Raw genomic sequence first — 25257 nt, forward strand, 5'->3', positions numbered from 1 at the left:
TGACAGTGACACTATCTCAGTGACAGAGACACTATCTCATTGACAGTGACACTGTCTCAGTGACAGAGACACTATCTCAGTGACAGTGACACTATCTCAGTGACAGAGACACTATCTCAGAGACAGAGACACTATCTCAGTGACACTATCTCAGTGACAGTGACACTGTCTCAGTGACAGAGACAATATCTCAGTGACAGTGACAGTGTCTCAGTGACAGTGACACTATCTCATTGACAGTGACACTGTCTCAGTGACAGTGACACTATCTCAGTGACAGTGACACTATCTCATTGACAGTGACACTGTCTCAGTGACAGAGACACTATCTCAGTGACAGTGACACTGTCTCAGTGACAGTGACACTATCTCATTGACAGTGACACTATCTCAGAGACAGAGACACTATCTCAGTGACAGAGACACTGTCTCAGTGACAGAGACACTATCTCAGTGACAGAGACACTATCTCAGAGACAGTGACACTATCTCAGTGACAGAGACACTATCTCATTGACAGAGACACTGTCTCAGTGACAGTGACACTGTCTCAGTGACAGTGACACTATCTCAGTGACAGTGACACTATCTCAGTGACAGTGACACTGTCTCAGTGACAGTGACACTGTCTCAGTGACAGTGACACTATCTCATTGACAGTGACACTGTCTCAGTGACAGAGACACTATCTCATTGACAGTGACACTGTCTCAGTGACAGTGACACTATCTCAGTGACAGTGACACTATCTCAGAGACAGAGACACTGTCTCAGTGACAGTGACACTATCTCAGAGACAGAGACACTATCTCAGTGACACTATCTCAGTGACAGTGACACTATCTCAGAGACAGTGACACTATCTCAGTGACAGAGACACTATCTCAGAGACAGAGACACTATCTCAGTAACAGTGACACTATCTCAGTGACAATGACACTATCTCAGTGACAGAGACACTATCTCAGTGACAGTGACACTATCTCAGTGACAGTGACACTATCTCAGAGACGGAGACACTATCTCAGTGACAGAGACACTATCTCAGTGACAGAGACACTATCTCAGTGACTGTGACACTATGTCAGTGACAGTGACACTATCCCAGAGACAGAGACACTATCTCAGTGACTGTGACACTATCTCAGAGACAGTGACACTATCTAAGAGACAGAGACACTATCTCAGAGACAGAGACACTATCTCAGTAACAGTGACACTATCTCAGTGACAATGACACTATCTCAGTGACAGAGACATTATCTCAGTGACAGTGACACTATCTCAGTGACAGTGACACTATCTCAGAGACGGAGACACTATCTCAGAGACAGAGACACTATCTCAGTAACAGTGACACTATCTCAGTGACAATGACACTATCTCAGTGACAGAGACACTATCTCAGTGACAGTGACACTATCCCAGAGACAGAGACACTATCTCAGTGACAGTGACACTATCTCAGTGACAGAGACACTATCTCAGTAACAGAGACACTATCTCAGAGATAGAGACACTATCTCAGTGACAGTGACACTATCTCAGAGACAGAGACACTATCTCAGTGACAGTGACACTATCTCAGTAACAGAGACACTATCTCAGAGACAGTGACACTATCTCAGTGACAGTGACACTATCTCAGTGACAGAGACACTATCTCAGAGATAGAGACACTATCTCAGTGACAGTGACACTATCTCAGAGACAGAGACACTATCTCAGTGACAGTGACACTATCTCAGTGACAGAGACACTATCTCAGAGATAGAGACACTATCTCAGTAACAGTGACACTATCTCAGTGACACTGTCTCAGTGACAGATACACTATCTCAGTGACAGAGACACTATCTCAGAGACAGTGACACTATCTCAGAGACAGAGACACTATCTCAGTGACAGTGACACTGTCTCAGTGACAGAGACACTATCTCAGAGATAGAGACACTATCTCAGAGACAGAGACACTATCTCAGTGACAGTGACACTGTCTCAGTGACAGAGACACTATCTCAGTGACAGTGACACTATCTCAGAGACAGTGACACTATCTAAGAGACAGAGACACTATCTCTGTGACAGTGACACTGTCTCAGTGACAGAGACACTATCTCAGAGACAGAGACACTATCTCAGTGACAGTGACACTATCTCAGTAACAGAGACACTATCTCAGAGACACAGACACTGTCTCAGTGACAGAGACACTATCTCAGTGACAGAGACACTATCTCAGTAACAGAGACACTGTCTCAGTGACAGAGACACTATCTCAGTGACAGAGACACTATCTCAGTGACAGTGACACTATCTCAGTGACAGAGACACTATCTCAGAGATAGAGACACTATCTCAGTAACAGAGACACTATCTCAGAGACAGTGACACTATCTCAGTGACAGTGACACTATCTCAGTGACAGAGACACTATCTCAGTGACAGAGACACTATCTCAGAGATAGAGACACTATCTCAGTAACAGTGACACTATCTCAGTGACACTGTCTCAGTGACAGATACACTATCTCAGTGACAGAGACACTATCTCAGAGACAGTGACACTATCTCAGAGACAGAGACACTATCTCAGTGACAGTGACACTGTCTCAGTGACAGAGACACTATCTCAGAGATAGAGACACTATCTCAGAGACAGAGACACTATCTCAGTGACAGTGACACTATCTCAGTGACAGAGACACTATCTCAGAGATAGAGACACTATCTCAGTAACAGTGACACTATCTCAGTGACACTGTCTCAGTGACAGATACACTATCTCAGTGACAGAGACACTATCTCAGAGACAGTGACACTATCTCAGAGACAGAGACACTATCTCAGTGACAGTGACACTGTCTCAGTGACAGAGACACTATCTCAGAGATAGAGACACTATCTCAGAGACAGAGACACTATCTCAGTGACAGTGACACTGTCTCAGTGACAGAGACACTATCTCAGTGACAGTGACACTATCTCAGAGACAGAGACACTATCTCAGTAACAGAGACACTGTCTCAGTGACAGAGACACTATCTCAGTGACAGAGACACTATCTCAGTGACAGTGACACTATCTCAGTGACAGAGACACTATCTCAGAGACAGAGACACTATCTCAGTGACAGAGACACTATCTCAGTGACAGTGACACTATCTCAGTGACAGTGACACTGTCTCAGGGACAGTGACACTGTCTCAGAGACAGTGACACTATCTCAGTGACAGAGACACTATCTCAGTGACAGACACACTATCTCAGAGACTGTGACACTGTCTCAGTGACAGTGACACTATCTCAGTGACAGAGACACTATCTCATTGACAGTGACACTGTCTCAGTGACAGAGACACTATCTCAGTGACAGGGACACTATCTTAGTGACAGTGAAACTATCTCAGTGACAGAGACACTGTCTCAGTGACAGAGACACTACCTCAGTGACAGTGACACTATCTCAGTGACAGTGACACTATCTCATTGACAGTGACACTGTCTCAGTGACAGAGACACTATCTCATTGACAGTGACACTGTCTCAGTGACAGTGACACTATCTCAGTGACAGTGACACTATCTCAGTGACAGAGACACTATCTCAGAGACAGAGACACTGTCTCAGTGACAGAGACACTATCTCAGTGACAGTGACACTATCTCAGTGACAGAGACACTGTCTCAGTGACAGAGACACTATCTCATTGACAGAGACACTGTCTCAGTGACAGTGACACTATCTCAGTGACAGTGACACTATCTCAGTGACAGAGACACTATCTCAGAGACAGAGACACTATCTCAGTAACAGTGACACTATCTCAGTGACAATGACACTATCTCAGTGACAGTGACACTATCTCAGTGACAGTGACACTATCTCAGAGACGGAGACACTATCTCAGTGACTGTGACACTATCTCAGTGACAGTGACACTATCCCAGAGACAGAGACACTATCTCAGTGACACTATCTCAGTGACAGTGACACTGTCTCAGAGACAGTGACACTATCTCAGTGACAGAGACACTATCTCAGAGACAGAGACACTATCTCAGTAACAGTGACACTATCTCAGTGACAATGACACTATCTCAGTGACAGTGAGACTATCTCAGAGACAGAGACACTATCTCAGTGACAGAGACACTATCTCAGAGATAGAGACACTATCTCAGTAACAGTGACACTATCTCAGTGACAATGACACTATCTCAGTGACAGTGACACTATCTCAGAGACAGAGACACTATCTCAGTGACAGAGACACTATCTCAGAGACAGAGACACTATCTCAGAGACAGTGACACTATCTCAGTGACAGAGACACTATCTCAGAGACAGAGACACTATCTCAGTGACAGTGACACTATCTCAGAGACAGAGACACTATCTCAGTGACAGTGACACTATCTCAGTGACAGTGACACTGTCTCAGTGACAGAGACACTATCTCAGTGACAGTGACACTATCTCAGAGACACAGACACTGTCTCAGTGACAGAGACACTATCTCAGTGACAGAGACACTATCTCAGTAACAGAGACACTGTCTCAGTGACAGAGACACTATCTCAGTGACAGTGACACTATCTCAGTGACAGTGACACTGTCTCAGTGACAGAGACACTATCTCAGAGATAGAGACACTATCTCAGTAACAGAGACACTATCTCAGAGACAGTGACACTATCTCAGTGACAGTGACACTATCTCAGTGACAGAGACACTATCTCAGAGACAGAGACACTATCTCAGTGACAGTGACACTATCTCAGTGACAGAGACACTATCCCATTGACAGAGACACTATCTCAGAGACACAGACACTGTCTCAGTGACAGAGACACTATCTCAGTGACAGAGACACTATCTCAGTAACAGAGACACTGTCTCAGTGACAGAGACACTATCTCAGTGACAGTGACACTATCTCAGTGACAGTGACACTGTCTCAGTGACAGAGACACTATCTCAGAGATAGAGACACTATCTCAGTAACAGAGACACTATCTCAGAGACAGTGACACTATCTCAGTGACAGTGACACTATCTCAGTGACAGAGACACTATCTCAGTGACAGAGACACTATCTCAGAGATAGAGACACTATCTCAGTAACAGTGACACTATCTCAGTGACACTGTCTCAGTGACAGATACACTATCTCAGTGACAGAGACACTATCTCAGAGACAGTGACACTATCTCAGAGACAGAGACACTATCTCAGTGACAGTGACACTGTCTCAGTGACAGAGACACTATCTCAGAGATAGAGACACTATCTCAGAGACAGAGACACTATCTCAGTGACAGTGACACTATCTCAGTGACAGAGACACTATCTCAGAGATAGAGACACTATCTCAGTAACAGTGACACTATCTCAGTGACACTGTCTCAGTGACAGATACACTATCTCAGTGACAGAGACACTATCTCAGAGACAGTGACACTATCTCAGAGACAGAGACACTATCTCAGTGACAGTGACACTGTCTCAGTGACAGAGACACTATCTCAGAGATAGAGACACTATCTCAGAGACAGAGACACTATCTCAGTGACAGTGACACTGTCTCAGTGACAGAGACACTATCTCAGTGACAGAGACACTATCTCAGTAACAGAGACACTGTCTCAGTGACAGAGACACTATCTCAGTGACAGTGACACTATCTCAGTGACAGTGACACTGTCTCAGTGACAGAGACACTATCTCAGAGATAGAGACACTATCTCAGTAACAGAGACACTATCTCAGAGACAGTGACACTATCTCAGTGACAGTGACACTATCTCAGTGACAGAGACACTATCTCAGTGACAGAGACACTATCTCAGAGATAGAGACACTATCTCAGTAACAGTGACACTATCTCAGTGACACTGTCTCAGTGACAGATACACTATCTCAGTGACAGAGACACTATCTCAGAGACAGTGACACTATCTCAGAGACAGAGACACTATCTCAGTGACAGTGACACTGTCTCAGTGACAGAGACACTATCTCAGAGATAGAGACACTATCTCAGAGACAGAGACACTATCTCAGTGACAGTGACACTATCTCAGTGACAGAGACACTATCTCAGAGATAGAGACACTATCTCAGTAACAGTGACACTATCTCAGTGACACTGTCTCAGTGACAGATACACTATCTCAGTGACAGAGACACTATCTCAGAGACAGTGACACTATCTCAGAGACAGAGACACTATCTCAGTGACAGTGACACTGTCTCAGTGACAGAGACACTATCTCAGAGATAGAGACACTATCTCAGAGACAGAGACACTATCTCAGTGACAGTGACACTGTCTCAGTGACAGAGACACTATCTCAGTGACAGTGACACTATCTCAGTGACAGAGACACTATCTCAGAGACAGAGACACTATCTCAGTAACAGAGACACTGTCTCAGTGACAGAGACACTATCTCAGTGACAGTGACACTATCTCAGTGACAGAGACACTATCTCAGTGACAGAGACACTATCTCAGTGACAGTGACACTATCTCAGTGACAGTGACACTGTCTCAGGGACAGTGACACTGTCTCAGAGACAGTGACACTATCTCAGTGACAGAGACACTATCTCAGTGACAGACACACTATCTCAGAGACTGTGACACTGTCTCAGTGACAGTGACACTATCTCAGTGACAGAGACACTATCTCATTGACAGTGACACTGTCTCAGTGACAGAGACACTATCTCAGTGACAGGGACACTATCTTAGTGACAGTGAAACTATCTCAGTGACAGAGACACTGTCTCAGTGACAGAGACACTACCTCAGTGACAGTGACACTGTCTCAGTGACAGTGACACTATCTCAGTGACAGTGACACTATCTCATTGACAGTGACACTGTCTCAGTGACAGAGACACTATCTCATTGACAGTGACACTGTCTCAGTGACAGTGACACTATCTCAGTGACAGTGACACTATCTCAGTGACAGAGACACTATCTCAGAGACAGAGACACTGTCTCAGTGACAGAGACACTGTCTCAGTGACAGTGACACTATCTCAGAGACAGAGACACTATCTCAGTGACACTATCTCATTGACAGAGACACTGTCTCAGTGACAGTGACACTATCTCAGTGACAGTGACACTATCTCAGTGACAGAGACACTATCTCAGAGACAGAGACACTATCTCAGTAACAGTGACACTATCTCAGTGACAATGACACTATCTCAGTGACAGTGACACTATCTCAGTGACAGTGACACTATCTCAGAGACGGAGACACTATCTCAGTGACTGTGACACTATCTCAGTGACAGTGACACTATCCCAGAGACAGAGACACTATCTCAGTGACACTATCTCAGTGACAGTGACACTGTCTCAGAGACAGTGACACTATCTCAGTGACAGAGACACTATCTCAGAGACAGAGACACTATCTCAGTAACAGTGACACTATCTCAGTGACAATGACACTATCTCAGTGACAGTGACACTATCTCAGAGACAGAGACACTATCTCAGTGATAGAGACACTATCTCAGAGATAGAGACACTATCTCAGTAACAGTGACACTATCTCAGTGACAATGACACTATCTCAGTGACAGTGACACTATCTCAGAGACAGAGACACTATCTCAGTGACAGAGACACTATCTCAGAGACAGAGACACTATCTCAGTGACAGTGACACTATCTCAGTGACAGTGACACTATCTCAGTGACAGAGACACTATCTCAGTGACAGTGACACTATCTCAGTGACAGTGACACTGTCTCAGTGACAGTGACACTATCTCAGTGACAGTGACACTGTCTCAGTGACAGAGACACTATCTCAGTTGACAGAGACACTATCTCAGAGACAGTGACACTATCTCAGTGACAGAGACACTATCTCAGTGACAGTGACACTATCTCAGTGACAGAGACACTATCTCAGAGATAGAGACACTATCTCAGTAACAGAGACACTATCTCAGAGACAGAGACACTTCTCAGTGACAGTGACACTATCTCAGTGACAGTGACACTATCTCAGAGACAGAGACACTATCTCAGAGACAGTGACACTATCTCAGTGACAGTGACACTATCTCAGAGACAGAGACACTATCTCAGTGACAGTGACACTATCTCAGTGACAGTGACACTGTCTCAGGGACAGTGACACTGTCTCAGAGACAGTGACACTATCTCAGTGACAGTGACACTATCTCAGTGACAGAGACACTATCTCAGTGACAGTGACACTATCTCAGTGACAGTGACACTGTCTCAGTGACAGAGACACTATCTCAGTGACAGTGACACTATCTCAGTGACAGAGACACTATCTCAGAGACAGAGACACTGTCTCAGAGACAGAGACACTATCTCAGTGACAGTGACACTGTCTCAGTGACAGTGACACTATCTCAGTGACAGTGACACTGTCTCAGTGACAGAGACACTATCTCAGTGACAGAGACACTATCTCAGAGACAGTGACACTATCTCAGTGACAGTAACACTATCTCAGTGACAGAGACACTATCTCAGTGACAGTGACACTATCTCAGTGACAGTGACACTGTCTCAGTGACAGTGACACTATCTCAGTGACAGTGACACTGTCTCAGTGACAGTGACACTATCTCAGTGACAGAGACACTATCTCAGAGATAGAGACACTATCTCAGTAACAGAGACACTATCTCAGAGACAGAGACACTTCTCAGTGACAGTGACACTATCTCAGTGACAGTGACACTATCTCAGAGACAGAGACACTATCTCAGAGACAGTGACACTATCTCAGTGACAGTGACACTGTCTCAGAGACAGAGACACTATCTCAGTGACAGAGACACTATCTCAGTGACAGTGACACTATCTCAGTGACAGTGACACTGTCTCAGGGACAGTGACACTGTCTCAGAGACAGTGACACTATCTCAGTGACAGTGACACTATCTCAGTAACAGAGACACTGTCTCAGTGACAGTGACACTATCTCAGTGACAGAGACACTATCTCATTGACAGTGACACTGTCTCAGTGACAGAGACACTATCTCAGTGACAGGGACACTATCTTAGTGACAGTGAAACTATCTCAGTGACAGAGACACTGTCTCAGTGACAGAGACACTACCTCAGTGACAGTGACACTGTCTCAGTGACAGTGACACTATCTCAGTGACAGTGACACTATCTCATTGACAGTGACACTGTCTCAGTGACAGAGACACTATCTCATTGACAGTGACACTGTCTCAGTGACAGTGACACTATCTCAGTGACAGTGACACTATCTCAGTGACAGAGACACTATCTCAGAGACAGAGACACTGTCTCAGTGACAGAGACACTGTCTCAGTGACAGTGACACTATCTCAGAGACAGAGACACTATCTCAGTGACACTATCTCATTGACAGAGACACTGTCTCAGTGACAGTGACACTATCTCAGTGACAGTGACACTATCTCAGTGACAGAGACACTATCTCAGAGACAGTGACACTGTCTCAGAGACAGAGACACTATCTCAGTGACAGAGACACTATCTCAGTAACAGTGACACTATCTCAGTGACAATGACACTATCTCAGTGACAGTGACACTATCTCAGTGACAGTGACACTATCTCAGAGACGGAGACACTATCTCAGTGACTGTGACACTATCTCAGTGACAGTGACACTGTCTCAGAGACAGTGACACTATCTCAGTGACAGAGACACTATCTCAGAGACAGAGACACTATCTCAGTAACAGTGACACTATCTCAGTGACAATGACACTATCTCAGTGACAGTGACACTATCTCAGAGACAGAGACACTATCTCAGTGACAGAGACACTATCTCAGAGATAGAGACACTATCTCAGTAACAGTGACACTATCTCAGTGACAATGACACTATCTCAGTGACAGTGACACTATCTCAGAGACAGAGACACTATCTCAGAGACAGAGACACTATCTCAGTGACAGTGACACTATCTCAGTGACAGTGACACTATCTCAGTGACAGAGACACTATCTCAGTGACAGTGACACTATCTCAGTGACAGTGACACTGTCTCAGTGACAGTGACACTATCTCAGTGACAGTGACACTGTCTCAGTGACAGAGACACTATCTCAGTTGACAGAGACACTATCTCAGAGACAGTGACACTATCTCAGTGACAGAGACACTATCTCAGTGACAGTGACACTATCTCAGTGACAGAGACACTATCTCAGAGATAGAGACACTATCTCAGTAACAGAGACACTATCTCAGAGACAGAGACACTTCTCAGTGACAGTGACACTATCTCAGTGACAGTGACACTATCTCAGAGACAGAGACACTATCTCAGAGACAGTGACACTATCTCAGTGACAGTGACACTATCTCAGAGACAGAGACACTATCTCAGTGACAGAGACACTATCTCAGTGACAGTGACACTATCTCAGTGACAGTGACACTGTCTCAGGGACAGTGACACTGTCTCAGAGACAGTGACACTATCTCAGTGACAGTGACACTATCTCAGTGACAGAGACACTATCTCAGTGACAGTGACACTATCTCAGTGACAGTGACACTGTCTCAGTGACAGAGACACTATCTCAGTGACAGTGACACTATCTCAGTGACAGAGACACTATCTCAGAGACAGAGACACTGTCTCAGAGACAGACACACTATCTCAGTGACAGTGACACTGTCTCAGTGACAGTGACACTATCTCAGTGACAGTGACACTGTCTCAGTGACAGAGACACTATCTCAGTGACAGAGACACTATCTCAGAGACAGTGACACTATCTCAGTGACAGTAACACTATCTCAGTGACAGAGACACTATCTCAGTGACAGTGACACTATCTCAGTGACAGTGACACTGTCTCAGTGACAGTGACACTATCTCAGTGACAGTGACACTGTCTCAGTGACAGTGACACTATCTCAGTGACAGAGACACTATCTCAGAGATAGAGACACTATCTCAGTAACAGAGACACTATCTCAGAGACAGAGACACTTCTCAGTGACAGTGACACTATCTCAGTGACAGTGACACTATCTCAGAGACAGAGACACTATCTCAGAGACAGTGACACTATCTCAGTGACAGTGACACTGTCTCAGAGACAGAGACACTATCTCAGTGACAGTGACACTATCTCAGTGACAGTGACACTGTCTCAGGGACAGTGACACTGTCTCAGAGACAGTGACACTATCTCAGTGACAGTGACACTATCTCAGTAACAGAGACACTGTCTCAGTGACAGTGACACTATCTCAGTGACAGAGACACTATCTCATTGACAGTGACACTGTCTCAGTGACAGAGACACTATCTCAGTGACAGGGACACTATCTTAGTGACAGTGAAACTATCTCAGGGTGAGAGACACTATCACAGTGACAGAGAGATTATCTCAGTGACAGAGACACTTTCTCAGTGACAATGACACTATCTCAGAGACAGAGACACTGTCTCAGTGACAGAGACACTATCTCAGAGACAGAGACACTATCTCAGTGACAGTGGCACTATCTCAGTAACAGAGACACTATCTCAGTGACAGTGACACTATCTCAGAGACAGAGACACTATCTCAGTGACAGTGACACTGTCTCAGTGACAGAGACACTATCTCAGAGACAGAGACACTATCTCAGTGACAGTGACACTGTCTCAGAGACAGAGACACTATCTCAGTGACACTATCTCAGTGACAGTGACACTGTCTCAGTGACAATGACACTATCTCAGAGACAGAGACACTATCTCAGTGACAGTGACACTGTCTCAGAGACAGAGACACTATCTCAGTGACAGTGGCACTATCTCAGTGACAGTGACACTATCTCAGAGACAGAGACACTATCTCAGTGACAGTGGCACTGTCTCAGTGACAGTGACACTATCTCAGAGACAGAGACACTATCTCAGTGACAGTGACACTATCTCAGTGACAGAGACACTATCTCAGTGACAGTGACACTATCTCAGTGACAGTGACAGTGTCTCAGAGACAGAGACACTATCTCAGTGTGAGAGACACTATCTCAGTGACAGTGAGACTATCTCAGAGACAGAGACACTATCTCAGTGACAGTGACACTGTCTCAGTGACAGAGACACTATCTCAGAGATAGAGACACTATCTCAGTGACAGTGACACTATCTCAGAGACAGAGACACTATCTCAGTGACAAAGACACTATCTCAGTGACAGTGACACTATCTTAGTGACAGTGAGACTATCTCAGTGACAGAGACACTATCTCAGAGACAGAGACACTATCTCAGTGACAGTGACACTATCTCAGAGACACAGACACTGTCTCAGTGACAGTGACACTATCTCAGTGACAGTGACACTGTCTCAGTGACAGTGACACTATCTCAGTGACAGAGACACTATCTCAGTGACAGTGACACTATCTCAGTGACAGTGACACTGTCTCAGTGACAGTGACACTATCTCAGTGAGAGAGACACTGTCACTGAGATAGTGTCACTCTCACTGAGTCAGCGTCACTGTCACTGAAATAGTGTCACTGTCACTGAGACAGTGTCTCTGTCTCTGAGATAGTCTCACTGTCACGGAGATAATGTCTCTGTCACTGAGATAGTGTCACTGTCACTGAAATAGTGTCTCTGTCACTGAGATAGTGTCTCTGTGGCAGGACAGGGAGGGAGCATTTAATAAAACACCCAATGTTCTCAACTTTATTAATCGGGGCCTAAATTATGAGGAGGTTATATTGAACGTGTACAAAACACGTGTTAGCCCTCAGCGGGAATACATTAGATTCCCTACTGTGTGGAAACAGGCCCTTCAGCCCAACATGTCCACACCGACCCTCCGAAGAGCAACCCACCCTGACCCACTTCCCCACATTTACCCCTGACTCATGCTGCAGGCAATTTCCCATGGCCAATTCACCCTGACCTGCACATCTTTGGACTGTGGGATGAAACCCTCACAGACACGGGGAGAATGTGCAAACTCCATACAGACAATGGCCCAGAGGCGGGAATTGAACCCGGGTCCCTGGCACAGCAAGGCAGCATGCTAACCACTGTGCCACTGGGGCACCCAACTCTGGGCCACCCAACTCTGGGCCACCCAACTCTGGGGGACCCAACTCTGGGGGACCCAACTTTGGACACCACAGGAAAGGTGTGAATACACTAGAGAGAGAGATCTGAGGCAACTTACAAACTAGGAACAAGAAACTGCAGCCATGAGGACAGATTGAGGGAGTTGGGAGTGTTCCGCACAGTGAAAGGAAGGCTGCGGGGGTATTTAATGGAGGCTTTCCAATTCACAATCGGGCTGGATCAGATAGATAGGGAAAGATCAAGAATGGGAGGCACAGATTTCAAGTGATTTCCAGTAAAAAGCAAAAGCGAGTGAGGAAGTGAGAGTTTCCCACAGTGAGTAGTTTGGGTACATCATGTGGAGGAGGCAGACTCCATCCAGGCATTCGACAGGGGCACTGGCTGGTGATTTTCACAGAAACGGTATGTCAGGGTATGAGGAGAAGGCAGCAGGCTGGCACCAGGGCATGATGGTGATTTGAAGAGACAGTGCCGGTACAATGAGCCAAGTGACTTCATCCTGCACAGTGACCATTCTGGAAGGCAGTGACTGTTTCTACAGAGTCTGCAGCCACCACCCCTCCCGCTAAGATACCTTCCACAGACTAGGGAGGTCACAGCTTGTGCATTTACACACACAATGCTGGATATTTCTAACCCATCTCTATTTACTGCCTCTCAGATCCCAGCCACAGATTTAAATTTAACAAATGACAGTGCTCAGCACATTATGGTCAACCACTTCATCTTCTCAGCACAATAGATCCTGAGGTGACACAACCCTAAACTAGAGATTCCACTGTAATTTGTAATGATCTGTGTTTTGAAGTTTTCTTGGATTCTAGTTAGTGGAGTGTTCATTTAGTGACAGATATAAAGCTGCTCTCGCTCCTTTGCCACTGCATTGGGGTCCCATCACCAATATTCTCCTTCTCTCATTTCCCCCCCAAAGCCCCATTCCACATCCTACATTTCCCTGGCGCTGCAGAGTTTTATACAGAATGGCCTGTGTTTTACAGGGAGTATGTGTGTTTTGTGGAGAATGTCATGTGTTTTGTACAGAATGTTGTGTGTGTTGTGTGTTTTGTGGGGAATGTGTGTGTTTTGTGGGGAGTGTTGTGTGTTTTGTGGGGAATGTTGTGTGTTTTGTGGGGAGTGTTGTGTGTTTTGTGGGGAGTGTTATGTGTTTTGTGGGGAGTGTTATGTGTTTTGTGGGGAGTGTTGTGTGTTTTGTGGGGAGTGTTGTGTGTTTTGTGGGGAATGTTGTGTGTTTTGTGGGGAATGTTGTGTGTTTGTGGGGAATGTTGTGTGTTTTGTGGGGAATGTTTTGTGTTTGTGGGGAATGTTGTGTGTTTTGTGGGGAGTGTTGTGTGTTTTGTGGGGAGTGTTGTGTGTTTTGTGGGGAATGTTGTGTGTTTTGTGGGGAGTGTTGTGTGTTTTGTGAGGAGTGTTGTGTGTTTTGTGGGGGGTGTTGTGTGTTTTGTGGGGAATGTTGTGTGTTTTGTGGGGAGTGTTGTGTGTTTGTGGGGAGTGTTGTGTGTTTTGGGGGGAGTGTTGTGTGTTTTGGGGGAGTGTTGTGTGTTTTGGGGGGGTGTTGTGTGTTTTGTGGGGAGTGTTGTGTGTTTTGTGGGGAGTGTTGTGTGTTTTGTGGGGAATGTTGTGTGTTTTGTGGGGAGTGTTGTGTGTTTTGTGGGGAATGTGTATGATTTGCGGGGAGTGTTATGTGTTTGTGGGGAGTGTTGTGTGTTTTGTGGGGAGTGTTGTGTGTTTTGTGGGGAGTGTTATGTGTTTTGTGGGGAGTGTTGTGTGTTTTGTGGGGAGTGTTGTGTGTTTTGTGGGGAATGTGTATGATTTGCGGGGAGTGTTATGTGTTTGTGGGGAGTGTTGTGTGTTTTGTGGGGAGTGTTGTGTGTTTTGTGGGGAGTGTTATGTGTTTTGTGGGGAGTGTTGTGTGTTTTGTGGGGAGTGTTGTGTGTTTTGTGGGGAATGTTGTGTGTTTTGTGGGGAATGTTGTGTGTTTGTGGGGAGTGTTGTGTGTTTTGTGGGGAATGTTTTGTGTTTGTGGGGAATGTTGTGTGTTTTGTGGGGAGTGTTGTGTGTTTTGTGGGGAGTGTTGTGTGTTTTGTGGGGAATGTTGTGTGTTTTGTGGGGAGTGTTGTGTGTTTTGTGAGGAGTGTTGTGTGTTTTGTGGGGGGTGTTGTGTGTTTTGTGGGGAATGTTGTGTGTTTTGTGGGGAATGTTGTGTGTTTTGTGGGGAGTGTTGTGTGTTTGTGGGGAATGTTGTGTGTTTTGGGGGGAGTGTTGTGTGTTTTGGGGAAGTGTTGTGTGTTTTGGGGGGGTGTTGTGTGTTTTGTGGGGAGTGTTGTGTGTTTTGTGGGGAGTGTTGTGTGTTTTGTGGGGAATGTTGTGTGTTTTGTGGGGAGTGTTGTGTGTTTTGTGGGGAGTGTTGTGTGTTTTTTGGGAAGTTTATGGAGGAATGTGGATTTTGTTGCTGACGAACATTCTCTGGAAGGTTTGTGGCCACAGTATTTTGTTGCTGATTTCGTTGTGACTCAGTGTCTGTGACACCTGGGTACCTGTGAAAGTTTGCAGTTTCGGTGGGTGTGATTTGCAATTGATGAGCACCTGAGACAAGATATATCCAGCAGCAGCAGCCCTGTGTTAGCACAGACAGCAATATAAACTCTGGCTCCAATCCCTTTCTAACACCTCAGGCATCAGCTCATGTTTCTGTGGGATTTTAACTACCTCCCCCTATCTCGTGGGTCAATCTGACCCTGTCTCTTCCCTCCACTGCTGTAATCTGTGTCAGCTCAGAGAGGTGGCCTTTATATTTGACACTGACCAGGAGTGTTCCCTGGGTGTAAGGGTTCAGGGCAGTGAGACCGTGACTGACCTTGTAGGCGATTCTCAGCTGAAGCAGCAGCAGCAGGAACCTGTGGAAATAGACACACACACAGACACACACAGACCCACACAAACACACACACACACACACACAGACACACACACACACAGACACAGACACAGACACAGACACACAGACCCACACAGGCACACACACACAGACACAGACACAGACACACACACACACACACACACACACACACACACAGGCACACACACACAGACACACACACATACAGACACACACAGACATACGGACACACAGACACACACAGACACATGGACACAGACACACACACATACACACACACACAGACACACATACATACACACGGATACACAGACACGCACAGACACATACACAGACACACACACACATACACACACACACAGACACACACACACACCGACACACACACACAGACACACACAGACATACAGACACACAGACACACACAGACACACGGACACACAAACACTCACAGACAGACAGACACACACACACAGATGGACACACACACAGACACACACGCACGCACGGACACATACAGTTACAGGCACATGCACATAGGTACAGATACACATACTCAAACACACACAGAGACACACACACAGGTACACATAGACACACACACGTTCACACAGGCACACACAGGTACAGACACACACACAGGTACAGGCACACACACAGGTACACATAGACACACATACGTTCACACAGGCAAACACACAGACAGGGCACATGCATGGAGACACAGTGAGAGAGAGAATGTCATTAACTAGCTAAATACAATCAGCCAGACTTTCTGACATGCCAACCCCACACCCCAACAGGCTCATTGCCAGACTGCAGCTTTAACAGGCCATTCGGCCCCTTGTATTGGTGATGGTAATGGGAAGGAAGGTACAAACCAGAGGGATGGGTGGATAGGGAAAGGAGAGACAGAAGGGGAAGGGAAAGAGAGAGATGAGGGAGGGGGTGAGGGAGAGGGGCTGAGGGAGAGGAGATGAGGGGAAGTATTTGAGGAAGTGGGGAGGGGGAGGGGGAGCTGATGGAGATGTGTCTCCATGGTAACCTCCTCCTGATGTCAAAGCTCGGAGCTGGAGGCTGTGGTCCAGGCTCCATATTATTTCAAGGAACATCGTCCTGAGGAGACACCTCACTGTCAGGGACAGTCTGAGGGTGACTTTAATTCCAGCTCCCTGCTCTCTCCCTCTCCCTCTCCCTCTCCCTCTCTCCTTCCCTCTCTCCCTCTCTCCCTCTCCCTCTCTCCCTCCCTCTCACCCTCACTCCCTCCGTCTCCCTCTCCCACCCTCTCTCCCTCCCCTCTGTCCCTCTCCCAATTTGTCCAGGAGCCTGTGCCTTGGGGAGAGGTGCTGACTCCCATGATGACAGAATCAGTGCTGGAGGAGGCCATTTAGCCCTCTGGGTCTGGGGCAGCCCTCCCCAGTAGCTCTTCCCTCAGTGTCTCCCCATAGCCCAGCACAATTCTGTATTCCCAGAGAACTGTGGGATTGCCTTGGGACAGGAGGATATCACCCCCACCCTGACCTGGCAGTACATTGTACACCCCCACCACCCGCTGGGTGGGAAGGAGTCACGTTTGTTTCTTTTATGTTCTTTGATATTGTGGGGATGAGTTAGTGTGAAAGGTAGAACCATTACTGGGCCGTGTGCTGGGAGTGCTCCCTCCCCGAGACCCAGCCACTGCCTGGTGTCTCCCACCCTCTCTCCAACTCCCCTGGGAGGCCTGCCAGGGTTGGCTGTTCGATGGGCCGGATGGTCTCATTCTGCTGCACTAACCACCGGCCCGACCAGCTGTGTGTAACCTCAGGGTGGCTCCTGTGGGTAGGAGGGAGGGCTCCAGGGGGAGGGTAGAGGGAGGGAGGGAGGGGTGCAGGAGGAGGGAGGATGGGAGGGAGGGTGTGAGGGTGAGAGGGTGAAGGAGGGTGTGAGGGTGAGAGGGAGGGATTGAGGGTGAGGGGGTGAGTGAGGATGAGAGGGAGGGAGTGAGGTTGAGAGGGTGAGAGGGGTGCAGGAGAAGGGAGGTGATGTGAGGGTGAGAGGGAGGGTGAGAGGGAGGGTGAGAGGGTGTGAGGGTGAGAGGAGGGAGGGAGTGAGGGTGAGAGGGAGGGAGTGAGGGTGAGAGGGAGGGAGAGTGAGGGTGAGAGAGAGGGTGAGAGGGAGGGAGGGTGAGAGGAGGGAGGGAGTGAGGGTGAGAGGGAGGGTGAGAGGGAGAGTGAGAGGGAGGGAGGGTGAGAGGGAGGGAGGGTGAGAGGGAGGGTGGGAGTGAGGGTGAGATGGAGGGTGAGAGGGACTGAGGGTGAGAGGGAGAGCGAGAGGGAGGGAGAGTGAGAGGGAGGGTGAGAGGGAGGGAGTGAGGGTGAGAGGGAGGGGGTGAGGGTGAGAGGGAGGGAGGGGTGCAGGGGGAGGGAGTGTGAGTGAGGTGGGGTAGGGGTTCGTGCTGAATTTACCTGTCCCTCTGTTTTGGGGCGAATATCCCCCGAGCGACTGGTGCCTGAGGTGGGGGGTAGGGGGGAGAGAGAGAGAGAGACGGAGTCAGGGACAGATCCCCTTCACAGTCCCACCATCACACACAACCTCCCAGAGATTCCCAACATTCCCGGCCTGAGGTGGAATGGGATATTAACCCCTCGACAGGGCATCACACTGAGCTGTCATGAACTCTGTCGGTTAGTGACTTTAATCTGGGTTAATGCCCCTTTAGTCTCAGCGCCATTAACCCTCGCTTCAGGGTTTACACCTGGTCACTGGGACATTAACCAACCGCACAGAACGATCCAAACTCCACTACCCGGGCAGGCCGAGAAACCCCTGACAACAAATCTCATGGCCCCACCCCCTCCCCCTCCCTGACAGATCACAGGCTGGGGCAGGGAGAGGGAGGGGGCGAGGGAGGGGGTCGAGGGAGGGGGCGAGGGAGGGGGTCGAGGGAGTGGGTAGAGGGAGGGGTTGAGGGGGAAGGCTGAGGGAGAGGGTTGAGGGAGGGGGTTGAGGGAGGGGGCTGAGGAAGGAGGTTGAGGGAAGGGTTGAGGGAGGGGGTTGAGGGAGGGGGCTGAAGGAGGGGGCTGAGGGAGGGGGCTGAGGGAGGGGTTGAGGGAGAGGTTTGAGGGAGGGGGCTGAGGGAGGGGACTGAGGGAGGGGGCTGAGGAAGGAGGTTGAGGGAGGGGGTTGAGGGAGGGTGTTGAGGGAGGGGGTTGAGGGAGGGGGTTGAGGAAGGAGGTTGAGGGAGGAGATTGAGGGAGGGGGCTGAGGGAGGGGTTGAGGGAGGGGGTTGAGGGAGGGGGTGTTGGGGTGGGGGTGTGAAGGTCATTCCATGCTTCCAGAGAAACCCTGAGCTGATTCTCCCTCATCCCCCTTCCCCGTCCCTCCCCCTCCCCCTCAGCACCTACCTCCCAGTCAAACGTCCCAACTGACCCACTGCAGCAGGCCATTCAGTCCCCTCAGTGTTTGTGCTAGCCCTTTCATCCACACCCACCTGCCCCTTCCCTGCAGCATCCGGCAGAGACTATCTCATTTATTTCAATAAACTGTTTCATTTGATTGTGATCTACTTCAGCTCAGTAACAGGGGGGCGGGCGGTACAGTGGGTCAGTGCTTAGCACTGCTGCCTCACAGCTCCAGGGACCCGGGTTCGATTCCCACCTCAGTTCTCTGTCTGTGTGGGGTTTGAACGTTCTCCCCGTGTCTGGGTGGGCTTCCTCCGGTCTCCTCCCACTGTCCAAAGATGTGTCGGTTGGGTGAATTGGCCACGCCAAATTGCCCGTAGTGTTCAGGGATGTGCAGGTTCGGTGGGTTAACCAGGGAATGGGTCTGGGTGGGATGCTCTTCAGAGGGCCAGTGTGGACCCGTTGGGCCGAGTGGCCTGTTTCCACACCGTGAGGGTTGACTGACACTGATGTCACCCCAGACAGACGGACAGTGAAAGGGAGCTCCCAGGAGGAATCTCAAGGACAACAGTGTGTGGGTGGGGAAGAAGGGCATCAGCCTCACCCCTGACCCCCACCCAACAGCCACCACCGACCCTACCCCAGGGGGTCCTGCTTACCCGGCACCGGCTGGTCACTGGGCGAGAGTTTTCCATCAACAGTCGCTCGGATTTCATCAAACACCTCGTCCTCAGGTCTGTCCCCATCAAACTACAGGGAAGATCAAACATACCCCCAACTATTCCGTCAGTAACTTCACCCAGAGAGAGGGAGAGAGGAGAGAGGGAGAGAGAGAGAGAGAGGGAGAGAGAGAGTGGGAGAGAGGGAGAGAGAGAGACAGAGAGAGAGAGAGACAGAGGGAGAGAGAGAGAGAGAGAGAGAGAGAGAGAGAGAGAGAGAGGGAGAGGGAGGGAGAGAGAGAGACAGAGACAGAGACAGAGGGAGAGAGAGAGAGACAGAGGGAGAGAGAGAGTGGGAGAGACTGAGACAGACAGAGGGGGGGGGGGGGGGTGAGAGACAGAGTGAGAAGGAGAGAGACAGAGACTGGAGGAATCCCAGGACCCATGGGGAAGGGATCCCGATCCTGGACAATGGAGTGAGACCACTCACTGGTTTTGAACTGGGCACAGACCTGATGAGCCGAGTGAGGTCCAGTTTTCGGCATTTCTAAAGGAGAGGGGGACTATCCCGGACTGTACCGGACTGTACCGGAATGTACCGGAATGTCTGAGTGATACGGGAAGGCCAGAGGTCCAGGGCAGCACGAGACCATTCGGCCCGTCAAGGTGAAAATGGCAAAGGGAGGGACAGTATACACATCACCCCCTGGACCGGGGGGAGGGGGTTTGGGTGGTGATTGAGGTGAGTGGAGGGTGATTGAGGGGAGTGGGGGGTGATTGAGGGGAGTGGGGAGTGATTGAGGGGAGTGGGGAGTGATTGAGGGGAATGGAGAGTGATTGAGGGGAGCAGGGAGTGATTGAGGGGAGTGGGGAGTGATTGAGGTGAGTGGGGGTGCTTGAGGGGAGTGGGGGGTGATTGAGGGGAGTGGGGGGTGATTGAGGGGAGTGGGGAGTGATTGAGGGGAGTGGGGGGTGATTGAGGGGAGTGGGGAGTGATTGGGGTGAGTGGATGGTGATTGAGGTGAGTGGGGAGTGATTGAGGGGAGTGGGGAGTGATTGAGGGGAATGGGGGTGATTGAGGTGAGTGGGGAGTGATTGAGGGGAATGGGGGTGATTGAGGTGAGTGGGGAGTGATTGAGGGGAGTGGGTGGTGATTGAGGGGAATGGGGGGTGATTGAGGGGAGTTGGGAGTGATTGAGGTGAGTGGGGGGGTGATTGAGGGGAGTGGGGAGTGATTGAGGGAAGTGGGGAGTGATTGAGGGGAGTGGGTGGTGATTGAGGGGAGTGGGGGTGATTGAGGGGAGTGGGGGGTGATTGAGGGGAGTGGGGAGTGATTGAGGGGAGTGGGTGGTGATTGAGGGGAGTGGGGGGTGATTGAGGGCAGTGGGGGGTGATTGAGGGGAGTGGGGAGTGATTGAGGGGAGTGGGTGGTGATTGAAGGGAGTGGGGAGTGATTGAGGGGAGTGGGGGGTGATTGAGGGGAATGGGGGTGATTGAGGTGAGTGGGGGGTGATTGAGGGGAGTGGGGGGTGATTGAGGGGAGTGGGAGGTGATTGAGGGGAGTGGGGGGTGATTGAGGGGAGTGGGGAGTGATTGAGGGGAGTGGGGGGTGATTGAGGGGAGTGGGGGGTGATTGAGGGGAGTGGGTGGTGATTGAGGGGAGTGGGGAGTGATTGAGGGGAGTGGGGGGTGATTGAGGGGAGTGGGGGTGATTGAGGGGAGTGGTGGGGTGATTGAGGGGAGTGGGGAGTGATTGAGGGGAGTGGGTGGTGATTGAGGGGAGTGGGGGTGATTGAGGGGAGTGGGGGGTGATTGAGGGGAGTTGGGAGTGATTGAGGGGAGTGGGTGGTGATTGAGGGGAGTGGGGGGTGATTGAGGGGAGTGGGGGGTGATTGAGGGGAGTGGGGAGTGATTGAGGGGAGTGGGTGGTGATTGAAGGGAGTGGGGAGTGATTGAGGGGAGTGGGGGGTGATTGAGGGGAGTGGGGGGTGATTGAGGGGAATGGGGGTGATTGAGGTGAGTGGGGAGTGATTGAGGGGAGTGGGGGGTGATTGAGGTGAGTGGGGAGTGATTGAGGGGAGTGGGGAGTGATTGAGGGGAGTGGGGGGTGATTGAGGGGAGTGGGGGGTGTTTGAGGGGAGTGGGGGGTGATTGAGGGGAATGGGGAGTGATTGAGGGGAGTGGGGGTGATTGAGGGGAGTGGGGGGTGATTGAGGGGAGTTGGGAGTGATTGAGGGGAGTGGGGAGTGATTGAGGGGAGTGGGGGGTGATTGAGGTGAGTGGGGAGTGATTGAGGGGAGTGGGGAGTGATTGAGGGGAGTGGGGGGTGATTGAGGGGAGTGGGGGGTGTTTGAGGGGAGTGGGGGGTGATTGAGGTGAGTGGGGAGTGATTGAGGGTCGTGGGGGGAGGGGTTCTAATTGACAGAGGATTGTCAGGGAAGGAGTGAGTGAAGTTACTCCAGAAAGTAAAGGAGAGAGGGATAGGAGGGGATGCCTGAGGGATGTTGGAACGGGGGGGGGGGGGGGGGGGGTGCTGCGTGGGGATGGAAGCCAGGTCCGAGGCTGAGGTAATTCTGAGACCGGGTGATGGGCAGAGATCGAGGGCTTGGGGTAGGGGTGGATGAGACATTGACTCTCCTGAAGGCTGTAGTGTAAATGGGCTGAAGGGCCTGAGGATTGCCAGGTGCTCAGTCCCACTCACCGTCACGATGAGCTTCCTCTCCTGGTAATATTGGACCAGGGGCACGATGTTTTGTTTGAAGGTGACCAGGCGCCGGTGAATGGCCTTCGGGTTGTTATCGGGCCGACCCTCCTCAGCCCGCTTCTCCAGGCGCTCCTTCAGCTGGCACACCGCACACGACAGGTAGATCACCAGGTCTGGAACACAGATCTCAGAGACACAGCCCTCCAAACATTACCACCCACATTCTCACTCCGCACTGAGAACACTCCCACTCCACATTCTCACTCCGCACTGAGAACATCCTCACTCCACATTCTCACTCTGCACTGAGAACACTCCCACTCCACATTCTCACTCTGCACTGAGAACACTCCCACTCCACATTCTCACTCCGCACTGAGAACATCCTCACTCCACATTCTCACTCCGCACTGAGAACACTCCCACTCCACATTCTCACTCCGCACTGAGAACACTCCCACTCCACATTCTCACTCTGCACTGAGAACACTCCCACTCCACATTCTCACTCTGCACTGAGAACACTCCCACTCCACATTCTCACTCCGCACTGAGAACATCCTCACTTCACATTCTCACTCCGCACTGAGAACATCCTCACTCCACATTCTCACTCCGCACTGAGAACACTCCCACTCCACATTCTCACTCCGCACTGAGAACACTCCCACTCCACATTCTCACTCCGCACTGAGAACACCCTCACTCCACATTCTCACTCCGCACTGAGAACACTCCCACTCCACATTCTCACTCCGCACTGAGAACACTCCCACTCCACATTCTCACTCCGCCCTGAGAACACTCCCACTCCACATTCTCACTCCGCACTGAGAACACCCTCACTCCACATTCTCACTCCGCACTGAGAACATCCTCACTCCACATTCTCACTCCGCACTGAGAACACTCCCACTCCACATTCTCACTCCGCACTGAGAACACTCCCACTCCACATTCTCACTCCGCACTGAGAACACTCTCACTCCACATTCTCACTCCGCACTGAGAACACTCCCACTCCACATTCACACTCTGCATTGAGAAACATCCTCACTCCACATTCTCACGTCGGATTGAGAAACACCCTCATTCCAAATTCTCACTCCACGCTGAGAAACACCCTTACTCCACATTTTCACTCCATGCTGAGAAATACTCTCACTCAAAATTCTCACTCTGCACGGGGAAACACCCTCCCTCCACATTCTCACTCCCCACCGAGAACTCCCTCATTCCACATTCTCACTCCACACTGAGAAACATCCTCACTCCACATTCTCACGCCGGACTGAGAAACACGTTCATTCCAAATTCTCACTCCAGGCTGAGAAACACCCTCACTCAAAATTCTCCCTCTGCAATGGGAAACACTCTCACTCCACATTCTCACTCCGCACTGAGAAATACCCTTAATCTTTCCCCCATCTTACTCCCCACCAAACATTTCAGTTTGCCCATGACCCCTAACCTGTAACCACCCATTACCCACCGTCGTTCAGGGACACTCAGCCCAGAGTCAGAGAACGTACAATTATACACAAAATCCACAAACTTCAACCTCATGTACAGTTCTCAGGGAGTGATCACGTCAGAGGGTCAGTGCTGAGGGAACACCGCACTTCTTTTTAAGATTAGATTACATTTGATTACTTACAGTGTGGAAACAGGCCCTTCGGCCCAACAAGTCCACACCGACCCTCCAAAGCGCAACCCACCCATACCCCTACACTTGCCCCTTACCTAACACTACGGGCAATTTAGCATGGCCAATTCACCTGACCCGCACATCTTTGGACTGTGGGAGGAAACCGGAGCACCCGGAGGAAACCCACACAGACACGGGGAGAACGTGCAAACTCCACACAGTCAGTCGCCTGAGTTGGGAATTGAACCCGGGTCTCTGGCGCTGTGAGGCAGCAGTGCTAACCACTGTACCACCGTGCCACCCACAAGGAAGTGGGCACTGTCGGAGGGCCAGTGCTGAGGGAGTGCTGCACTGTCAAAGGGTCAGTGCTGAGGGAGTGCCGCACTGTCACAGGGTCAGTGCTGAGGGAGCGGGCACTGTCGGAGGGTCAGTGCTGAGGGAGTGCCGCACTGTCGGAGGGTCAGTGCTGAGGGAGTGCCGCACTGTCGGAGGGTCAGTGCTGAGGGAGTGCCGCACTGTCGGAGGGTCAGTGCTGAGGGAGTGCCGCACTGTCGGAGGGTCAGTGCTGAGGGAGTGCCGCACTGTCGGAGGGTCAGTGCTGAGGGAGTGCCGCACTGTCGGAGGGTCAGTGCTGAGGGAGTGCCGCACTGTCGGAGGGCGTTGTGTTTTTTGAGATATGAAGGTGTGGTTCTGTGTGTTTCCAGCTGCTGTTAAAGCTTTGGGAATGTTATTGTTGAAAGTGGGGAACGTGACCCAACTACCCACATCATTGGGCCGTCTGATTTATCCCTCCAATCAGAGTGTTGCTGTGCACCA

General features: G+C 49.9%; 1 protein-coding gene across 3 annotated transcripts in view; it reads right to left on the reverse strand.

Moving 5' to 3' along the window:
• The window catches only part of LOC132835900 (adenylate kinase isoenzyme 5-like), an 88574-nt gene that overhangs the window by 47580 nt on the left and 15737 nt on the right, over positions 1 to 25257 (reverse strand). For all 3 annotated transcript variants that reach the window (XM_060854996.1, XM_060854997.1, XM_060854998.1), the window contains exons 6-9: positions 22791 to 22979; positions 20090 to 20180; positions 18495 to 18538; positions 16009 to 16048 (exon numbers count right to left, since the gene is read on the reverse strand). In XM_060854996.1, the coding sequence (XP_060710979.1) occupies positions 16009 to 16048; positions 18495 to 18538; positions 20090 to 20180; positions 22791 to 22979 (364 nt within the window). The remainder of the gene's footprint in view (positions 1 to 16008; positions 16049 to 18494; positions 18539 to 20089; positions 20181 to 22790; positions 22980 to 25257) is intronic.

The sequence above is a fragment of the Hemiscyllium ocellatum genome, chromosome 45 (genome assembly GCF_020745735.1).
Source record: "Hemiscyllium ocellatum isolate sHemOce1 chromosome 45, sHemOce1.pat.X.cur, whole genome shotgun sequence".
NCBI lineage: Eukaryota > Metazoa > Chordata > Chondrichthyes > Orectolobiformes > Hemiscylliidae > Hemiscyllium > Hemiscyllium ocellatum.